This window comes from Drosophila navojoa, chromosome 3 (assembly GCF_054131105.1).
Source record: "Drosophila navojoa isolate 15081-1374.11 chromosome 3, UAZ_NAV_1.0, whole genome shotgun sequence".
Lineage (NCBI taxonomy): Eukaryota > Metazoa > Arthropoda > Insecta > Diptera > Drosophilidae > Drosophila > Drosophila navojoa.
In genome coordinates this window covers 26,540,131-26,550,040 of record NC_142891.1, presented here as the reverse complement: position 1 = coordinate 26,550,040, position 9,910 = coordinate 26,540,131, and the positions used below count along the sequence as shown (strand labels likewise).

The 9,910-nt window shown below is 43.4% G+C and overlaps 1 protein-coding gene across 2 annotated transcripts; it reads right to left on the bottom strand.

Annotated features, from left to right (window-relative positions):
• Positions 1-3,247: 3,247 nt before the first annotated feature.
• On the bottom strand, positions 3,248-9,690 carry LOC108658654 (uncharacterized). 2 transcript variants are annotated; one of them, XM_089257520.1, is made up of 9 exons: positions 9,526-9,690; positions 8,619-9,169; positions 7,145-7,264; positions 6,468-6,552; positions 5,854-6,305; positions 4,626-5,362; positions 4,392-4,562; positions 4,178-4,331; positions 3,248-3,908 (listed from the first exon to the last, which is right to left on the bottom strand). In XM_089257520.1, the coding sequence occupies exons 2-9, from the start codon at positions 8,973-8,975 to the stop codon at positions 3,363-3,365; spliced, it is 2,622 nt and encodes an 873-aa protein (XP_089113646.1). In that variant the 5' UTR covers positions 8,976-9,169; positions 9,526-9,690; the 3' UTR covers positions 3,248-3,362. The 2 variants fall into 2 exon arrangements, with proteins under 2 accessions (XP_089113646.1, XP_030243080.1); XM_030387220.2 differs by having other exon boundaries at positions 8,619-9,143.
• Between the last annotated feature and the right edge of the window lie 220 nt (positions 9,691-9,910).

Sequence of the window (9,910 nt, the reverse complement as noted above, 5' to 3'; positions counted from 1 at the left end):
CATTCAGCCACTGACGACGGGGCTGACAGCATTAAAATCTCTTCGTAAAGTTGTTACTGACCTCGAATCTGAAATCATTGAAATAAACAGCAAGCTTCCCGAGGATCTCAATAAGACGATTACCGGCACACTTTCTACACTGTCGGAGTGGGAAGAGGCCCAGCTCGATACAGCGAAAAATAATACCAATGCAGCTGGACTACGGCAGGCAAAAGATGCCATTAAACTGTTTACCGAAGTCTCTACAGTATATCTAGAGCGCACTCTGAACAACTACGAGCAGCAAAAGAATAATTTTGAAGAGACAGTACAGGATATAATTTATATTTACACCAGACACGCTAGGGCGCTGAATGATGCATTGCACCGGTGTCTAGAAGACACCAAGAGGGTCGCTCGCTGTACCAGTCTGAACATTTTAGCGGTGAAGCTTAACAGCGCACAAAGCAATCTGAATACGATTATAAGGAGCAGCAAATCCCTGGTCGAAGCAGGAACGTATGCGAAAAGCAATACTGATATCTTTTTGGAACAGTTGGATGCAAAGAAGGATATATGTGAAGAAAAAGTCAAGAACATCATTAAGTTGAATCCTACGGCAACGACGACGACGACGACGACGACGACGACAACAGACTCTTCGGAACCCAGTGGCGATGAAGACACAAATTAATAATTTCTTACACACTAACGGGAATCCCCGATTTAAAGCATTATAGCATTATTATACAGGTGGTGGGCCATTAAAGCAGCATAATAAAAATTGAAGCTCAATGCAAAAATCTGTCGATTACTCAATGAATGCAACGTCGCATTTTCCTTGTGGTTCGCCCGCCTCATGTGGCGGTCATTCATTTCCATCTCCATTTCCATTTCGTTTCCATTCCAATTATGAAGCCATTCACCGTTTGCCGCTTCGCCATTTGCCATTCGCCATTCGCCATTTTCCGCTGACCCACGCACCACGTGCGCCGCCTGCTTAAGTGCATCGGTGTTCCGTAACCGGAACGTTAGCCCCTACATCTCTCTCTGTTTCCCGTATCCCATGGCTATGTCTGACCAATTCTATAGCAATTGCAGCGCATTAAGTCATTTTGTTTCCTGCTACATTTCCGGTATCTCCTTTTTATTGCCGCCCTTTACTTCGTAACCCTCTCTCCCTGCGGAGAGGAACGATTCGACAGACGATGACATGACTTTAATCTGTGTCTGACTGCATCTGCTTAGGTTTTAAGTAATTCAAATGAGTCATATGAAGTTAGTTAATTAAGATTTGAGTATTTTCACCGAGATCAAGATAAGGTCCCAATATTGTACTCTTGTTAAGGGTTATGTAGCAATTAGCTCTGCAGCAAATCAGTTATTTTTCAGATTTTAACGCAAATGTAATAAGATTCTACAGGTATATTGCCAAGCAGTCCTACAGTTTACGGTTACATTTGATTGTTCATTTTCACCGTTTTCTAGCGCTGAAACATAATATAGTTGTTAACAACTGGTCAAATGTTTGCGTGTTGCGCGCGTTCGCAAACATTTGAGCACATCAAGTGATGTAGTTATATCTGTTTCAAAAACTGCAAACTAACGAGTATAGAATTATTGCTGTACAAATAATTAAATTCCTAGTATGTATGTATATAGAGAATAATAAATATGTATTTTTATACATACTATGCATGCACCTCTTTGTTGACTTTAGCTTTTGATATGCATAAAATTGTTCTCACTCAAGCTTGGGTTGTTTTTAACTTCCCCTCTTAAAATTTCCATTACATCCAAGCGTTTCCCCGTTTCCCCTTTTATATCTAACCATAATTTTTATATTTTATTTAACCATAAATTTATATTTCAACTCTGTCTTATACCAGCATTCCGAGGTTTTGTCCACATGGCAAATTTCCGCAACAAGCAAACGGAATAAAGCTGTAGCAAAGAATTACATAAAGCTCAACACAAGTATGTAAGCTTATTTTGTTATATAAGCTCGCACTGCTTTTATGTTACTAAACCAAAAACTGTCATATTACAAACCAAGCTGTGAAATTTTGTTATATGAACTCCCTAACCGAAAGTTTTTATACAAACAAATGCTTCAGGAAAAGCTGAGCACTTTTAATTGTACGTAGTGTGAAAGCTTGTTGTTATACAATTTATATTGCATTTTGGGTAGTAAGACAAAAAAAAAAAAAACTTTTCTAATATGACAGAAATCTAAGGCACTTTCGAGCTGCAAACTAACAGATTTACATTACCACAGAGCTATGTAAGCAAACAGATCTACGTTGTTCTACTCGCTAAAATCTGTCAATTTATTTGGGATATTTTGTTATATTATAAACTTCATATAAATGTCCTAGATGAGACATTTATAAGAGTTTATACAATTTTATATTTATAAACCTGCTCTACCCAAATATGGTTCATGAATTCGCTAGTGTAGAATGAGGGGCTCACACATAATATCCCAAACCGAAAGTCTACAAAAAATAGATGAAATTTATTTTTGTTTGCACATAATTTTATTGACTGTTATTCATTGGAAAACACTTGCCATATAATGAGGCATGTTTATCACTTATCAACTACTGAGCGTTACGACTAGATAGCTTGTATAAATATTTGTATATCTAATAGATGCAACTCTACGCTTGCTGCGTGCTATTTGCTGTTCAAGGCAAACAAATATACAAATATGTGCGATACTTTGAAGCATTTTAAAATTCGTTTCGTTCTGTTGATTATTCAATTCATTGGTAGCTCCATTTCCGCCTTGATATACTGGGGCAGAGGGACTAACTAAGTATAGTTTCTATCAGTTGTATTTGGTGCTTAGCTTGAGGATCGGTAAATATTTTTGCAATTGAAATATCCGGATATAATTAATACGTATAGCTAACAGTACTTTTAAGTTTGGGCGCTTACACTAAACTTACGCTAACAGTTTGACTTTATCCTTAGGAATTTATTTCAAATTTTGAATAGGAATAATTTCGTTATATATATATATATATACCATATTGAGATATTTTTAGGATGACCAAAGTAACTATCCAATGTTATTCGCAAATGTTAATATTAAATACACAAAAAAGGCTGTAAATGTCATGAGAAATCAATGCGACATCGTAAAAGTTCGTGAGAACTTCGCTTTTTTATTTCCTGATATGACATTGAGCAAAATGTAGTGGAACAACCGCTCTGAAGCACAACCCAAGGGCAAAAACCTATTCCGAAAACCTATTCAAAATAATCAATCAAGCTCTGCTTTATTCGCTGCTAAAACTCCAACTAATTGGCACAAATGCACACATGCAGGAAGAGGCCAGCGCCTAGGCGACTATTTCGCCAGCTAAAACCGTTTCTCAGTGATACTCAACGCGCGCTATGGGTACCCCCATATCATCTAACTCAAACACGATCAATTTGCGTTTCTTGCGCACATTGGCCGGCGGCGGCAGCTGCTGCTTGAGTGGATCGTTGGCTGTTGTCCTGGCCGTCATTGTGGCTGCTCCCTGTGGACTCTGTGCTCCACTCTTACCCTGGAGTGGGGCTGTCGTTGTCGTCGTCGGCTTCCTTACCTGATGCTGTTGCTGTTGCTTCGTTGTGGCACTCGTTGCTGCCTTGAGCGACGCACTCGGATCCTTGTGATCATGCTGCTCCTTCTGGCTCTGCTGCGCGTTCGATTCGCGCATCTGTTGTAGTAACTTGGGCTTCTCGTTGTGCTGTTGCTCCTGGGCCTGGGCGCTCGAGCGCTTGGGCAGCGTTGGCAGCGCCGGCAGATCGCAGCGCTGCCTCAAATGCCGATAGACGGCATCCACGCGCTGCACCAGGCGGTTCACGTACTTGGTGGTGGTGCGATCCAGTATAGACGGTGCCTTGATGCAGTCATTGCCACCAAATTCACAAACCTGCCAAAAAAACATAAGAGAATAAATATTTGTACTCAATTCATCTATAAGCTATTTCAAACTGAAGATTGAGTCCAATAAGGGAAAACAAAAATCGAAGACGTCCTGCCAAGAGAAATTATATAACTGAATTATTGGTTGGATGCCATATATGTATGTATACATCCATCCAGTCCAGAGTTATCACACGTAGTAGGGTACTCATATTTGTTTGAAATAATCCATTATTGTCCACACAATGCAAACGTTCCACTAACGCATCGACTCACCCGATAATGCTGCAATATGGCCTCCTTTGGTGGCACATTGAGTGATCCCATGCCCGGAGAGAATTCCCAGACAAAATGATTTCCTGCCTCGACGACAGCTTCGGGCTTGCAAATGTATTTGGAGCGTTGTTTTTGCGGATGCAGTTTGTACCGCCTGTGTGAAATAGATTGAAATTAGCTCTACGAGTAAGAGATTCAATCACAGCATATCCACCTGCGCGTCTTGCGCTGCGTCACCAGGGAGGCTCGCACGCTGGCCAGCTGATCGCTGCCGCCCGAGATTCCTGAACTGGCGAGCGGATCGTCGGCAAACTGCAGATAGTAGAAGGCGTTCTGGAAGGAATAGGCGCCGGTATTGCGGTTGCGAAAGCGCTGGTTCAGCGAGCTGTCGAGGAAGGGGTAAGTGAATACGTGAATCATCTCATCTCAGCAGGCATGTTTAATTCACCTTAGCAACTCATTGAGCGTGTCCGTGTATCGCGGCACGATGAACTCATCCAGATCGACCAGCGCCAGATACTTGTAGCGGTACATTGTCCGGTAGAGGCAGTCGTTGAGGGCTGCAAAGAGACCTTCGGTGCGTATCTCCTTCTGGGAGCGCATGCGAAGGTTCCAGGGCAGAATGCTGACCGTGGGTCGCTGGTAGTGCAGCGACTTGAGCACACGCGGCGTTGCATTGCCGGCTGCCTCGGCGGGCTGCAGCGGCTCCCAGTCGAAGGCGGTCAGGTTGCCGGGCACCTGGCCCTGCTGGTAGCTCTGCAGCACGCAGGAGGCGTGCGGACCAAGCGTATGGTTGTAGAAGGTGAAGTGCGAGACGCCCAGTAGAGCATAGAACTCCAGATACTCCATCAGATACAAGGCCTGATCGTAGCTAAAGTGAAACGGCTTCACGCACACGGCAATCCTATCAGGTATCTGCTCGCCGCTGGGCGGTCCCTGGGCATTGGGACGACGCGTAGCTCCACTGTGTCCCGCGGCGCTGGTATTGCTCGCTGACGCTGGCGGCACCGGCTGCTGAGCGAAGTCCGCGTCCTGATCCGTGTTGCGCAACGTTATCAAGTTGCCGGGCGGTGCTCGCAATCTGGACACCACGCTCACAAATTGGGGCACCTCCAACAATGGAGCTCGCACCGGACAGAGCACGAAGCACGCGCTGTACTTCAAATTCCAGTTCTCGCGTATGATCTGTAAAGCGTAATCAGTTATACTTTGAATTACCCTCTAACTATTGAAGGAATCTCTCAATGATTCTCTCATGACACACATCCAATCCTTGTCTGATGGCCTCAGAAAATTTTGCTTTCTCACTGCTAAGGATATGACTATATGACGGTACATTCGATATGTGCGAGGTATATACGAAAGGAAAGTTCAAGTCTTTTGCTCTTATACCTGCTGAGATCGACATATTCGGACAGACTCATAGCCTTGATTGAGAATATATATACTTTATGAGACCTGCCACGCCTCCTTTTGCCTGTTAGTATATAATAAGTTTTCCAGAGTTCTCATTTTAAATGGTCGCAGGGTATAGAAAGACTATTATAGATATTTCCCTTTGCCTATTATACGCATCCGCTGAGGAGCATAATTCAATTGCATTAGAGCCACCCAATCCGTGTTCATTTCATTGAGTTAATATCTGTAATGGTTGGGCGATTATTGACCGAACTCACCTTAACGCGAGCCATCACCGTGGCCGAGGTGTATTTGGCACGTGCTGCTGAGGGGAATGGCTCGCTGCTGTTGTAGGTGGTCGGGCCATACCAGAATCTGCACCAGACGCGCTCTGGTCCACGTGTTTTGGTGGCTCCAACTACGCGCACAAGGCGTGCTCCATCGCGTCGATCGAAGTAGGCGGAATAGACAAAGAACTTGAACCGGGTGCCATTGACAACCTGCCAGGCGCCGTCGCCTGGCGCCGTGCCAAACGGGAAATGTGGCAGCGTCTCCTCCACCTGGGCGGGCAGCAGCTGGCCCCACGGTATCAGCGGCATGCTCAGCCCGTTGCTGGCGCCGGCAACACCCACGCCGAAGGCGCCAGCGCCGTTGCCCTCGCCCGCTCCGACTCCTCCATTGAGCAGCATGCCCGCATACCTCGGACGTTGGCCATCGGCGCCTGCGGCTTCTGTGAATTGTTGAAATCCGTGAGTTTCATCTCAGCACTCGATGGCCTTTGTTATCTCAGACATGGCTGTCTCTGATTGCATTTCGCTTGGCATTGTGTGGCGCTGATTGCCATTTACCATCTACCATCTACCATCTACCCACTTACCCATCTACCACTCACCTTGAATTTTGAGTTTATTGTCACGGAACTGTATAAAACCCAATTTATTGTCACTCAGAATGCTGTCGTCCAGATCGTAATCATCCTGCGAACACAAAAGTAAATAAATAATGCAATGCAATAAATGGATTTCAGAATGAGTAAATGAAATATCATGAGCCCAGAGCAACTCTTAAAACTTTTACTTAACCATTCAATTCTCACAGAGTACAACTCGAGAGCCCCTTTCCCACTAAGAACTGAATCTACGTGATATTAGGATATTTTATTTACATTCATTTGCTCAATTCATGCTCAAGAGAAACCCACTTGGATATGAAATATGAAAACTGTCAGCTCATGGGCTATGGCTGCTCTTCTGGTTTCAAAACTGCAAATAAATCAGCTTTTGTTTGCACAAAAAGAAAAGAGAAGAGACTCAAAAATGAAAGGATAAGTAAATCATATGCATTATGCGCTATGCTGCTTGCTTAAATATGCAAATCTCTTTGCCTCCCGCCAGCCGCAAGGTATGCAGCGCAATATGGCGAATCGCCGCAGCTTTTGTTTTCCCACGGCCCCCGCCGTGAAATGGGCGCAGTAGTTAAGCTGCCACGCCCACGTATCACGCCGGCAGGTGGAGCAATTGTTGACCATTTGGCTGGCAGCGCCACATAGATTTGCATAACAAAACTTACCTTAACATTATCATAATCCGGCATCGCGTCACCCAGGCGACCGCCCAGGCTGGCTCCGCCCCCGCCGCCGGCCCTCATGGCCATCAGGCCGCTGTGGGAGCGCTCGTCGATCATGAAAACCTGAGGGCGAAAGAGGTAAGAGGAGTCAGTGGATGTCTGGGATGGATTTACGGCTGCCTGGCTTAATTTTAAGCTAATTCCTAGCGGCGATGCTTAGGCATTTTAATTAACGTCTGCGGCCGTCATGAATTTCACGCTGAATTTAAAATACAGCCGCGGTACATTCGCAACTCCTCGCTCCAATCAAAAATCATTTTTTAATTGCTTCATGCATATTTTATGAGCAAAGGCATGTTTACTTCCTAACAAACATCTTTGGAATTAGTTGACCAATATTGTATATAAACAAGTAACAAGACTCTAGAGGGGGAGCCCGACCTCTAGAGACCCTGGAAGCACTTTCGCAATCAATCAGATTGTGTAACAAAAATAACTAAATAAAATAAATTGAAGCAAGTAAAAGTCTTTAATCAGGGATCCCCCTAGTCGAGAGCCCCTGGACCCCGATATGAAAATTTAAGTCGAGACTGCTCGATTCGTTCTACGATTCTTTATTGCATACATACATAAACACATTCACACACTCAGCGGTCGGATGGCTAGCGTTAACTGAACTCAGCTCGTCCTGATCGAGAATATATTTAATTTATAGCCTCTGTCACGCCTATTATATGCATTGTAAAAGAATAAGTACATAAAATCACGGGAACCTTCACTATATATTTATATTAACTACTGGTATTAATATTACGGTTCTGAAACAAGGTATCAAGCAATGGTTATCAAGCAAATGATAGCGTCATACTGCTACTGATATATAGGACATTGTTAAGTAGGAAGACATATTAAAGTAGAGGCACAGACTATATGTGTAGCTATATCAACTCAGCTAGGCTTTATGGTATCTCCCGAGAACACCTACTGATTGTTATATGCATTATAGTGAAATTATTATATTAACATACATATGATGAATTCCCATTTTCGATGCGTTCAGTATATAAGAATTCACTAGACAGATTAAAATATATGTCAATCTATATAATAATATAATTGTTAAATCGCCCTGGTTGCAGTTTGTTATTTTAAATTAATTGGAGTATGTAGCGATAAATTAATAGATTTTTTTAGTTGATAGTAATATCCACTAAGCTGGCAATAAACTCTACATAATCGAGGTAAACTATCGACGGCACTAAGGGATATGAATAATTTACTAGCTTTACTCGATAATTGTGACTGTTCAGCTTTCATTAACTGATTCACTAAGTTATTATCCCTCACATTCATATACAATGGTAATTAATACACAAATGTATAGTAAATGAAATTACAAGACAACTCGTAGAATTCAAGTTTTTTCCCTTATGTCAAGAAGATAAAATTCTTATTACATACGAATTCATAAACTTACCTCGGTCAATATGATGAGACCAAAGACAGCGAAAAAGAGAATGACTATGAGGAAACTCATGCTGGATCGCTCTCGACTGCCCCAGTTCTTCTTGCCTCGCTTCATGGTTGGTGTTAGCGACGTGCGGCTTCCTTGACTATGCTGACTATGATGGGAATGCTGATGCTGATGCTGATGCTGCTGCTGATGATGGTAGCAGGCGTGGGAGTGGCCGGCGTAGGCCTGCGGATAGGAATGGCCGCTGTGGGAGCTGTTGCTGCTCGATTTTGAACTGGAGCTGAGATTGATGGCGCTGGCGGAGCCCCCCGATCCCGATGCGAGCGGCTTGTAAGCTGGGGGGCTCCTGCTGCCTAACATGACGGAGTGCAAGTGGGTGGTGGGTGGTGGGTGAGTGGGTACGTGGTTAGTTTCTGGACACTTGCGGAAGTTTGCTTGGCCTGGCTTGGCGTGGCTTTGCTTGGCTTATGGGCTAACTTTTGATCCTAAGTATTTGGCATGGCTTTTTCTTTACTTGATCTGCGGCAACTGAAAAGGCAAACAAATGTGGCACGCTATGATGAGCAATAAACACGCGTAGCAAAACAAAAGGCGAAAAGAGAGCGCAAGAGCGAAAGTAAAAGAGAACGAGAGCGTAAGCGCTGCTGCTTGACAGCTTTCCTTGTGTGGCCAATATAAAAGGAAAAATCAATAAAAAACTGTGCAGCGCATTTCCTGATGTGTGATTTAAGCTTAACTCAGCTAAATTTAAGGGAACTCCAGGTTCAAGCCAATATGACTTTTCCTGCCTAAGCTGCAGCTAAGGAAAGGTGCAAAAGACTATTTCGGCCCGTGCTGCGACGAAATGGCATCAGCAAATATTCCATTTTGAGCAAGCTCTGGCCTTTGCCTCCACATTTTCGTCTTTCACCTTTTTCTAATACATTTCACAACGCGATTCGTGCACTTAACTACACCGCAGATGAGCCGAAACTTTTTACACTTGACTTTTACAAAGATCTGAGTTATATTTCTGCACGCTTTCACTATATTTTCGACTGGCTAGTTATGTCAACTGTCAAAACAGCCAAGTGCGCTCTTTCTCTTTCTCTAGCAAATGAAAAACAACAGGACGCAGGACATGCGCAGTGCCTTGGCAATCAGAGAAACAGCTGTTGATGTTTTCCCTAGAATTTCAACAGCTGTTGATAAAATTAAACGAAATTCTAGAAAAGTCGTTAAAGAATTACTGCATTTATATTCGAAATTAAATTGATTTATCATTTATCATTATCTCATTTTAAAAATTTTCTTCA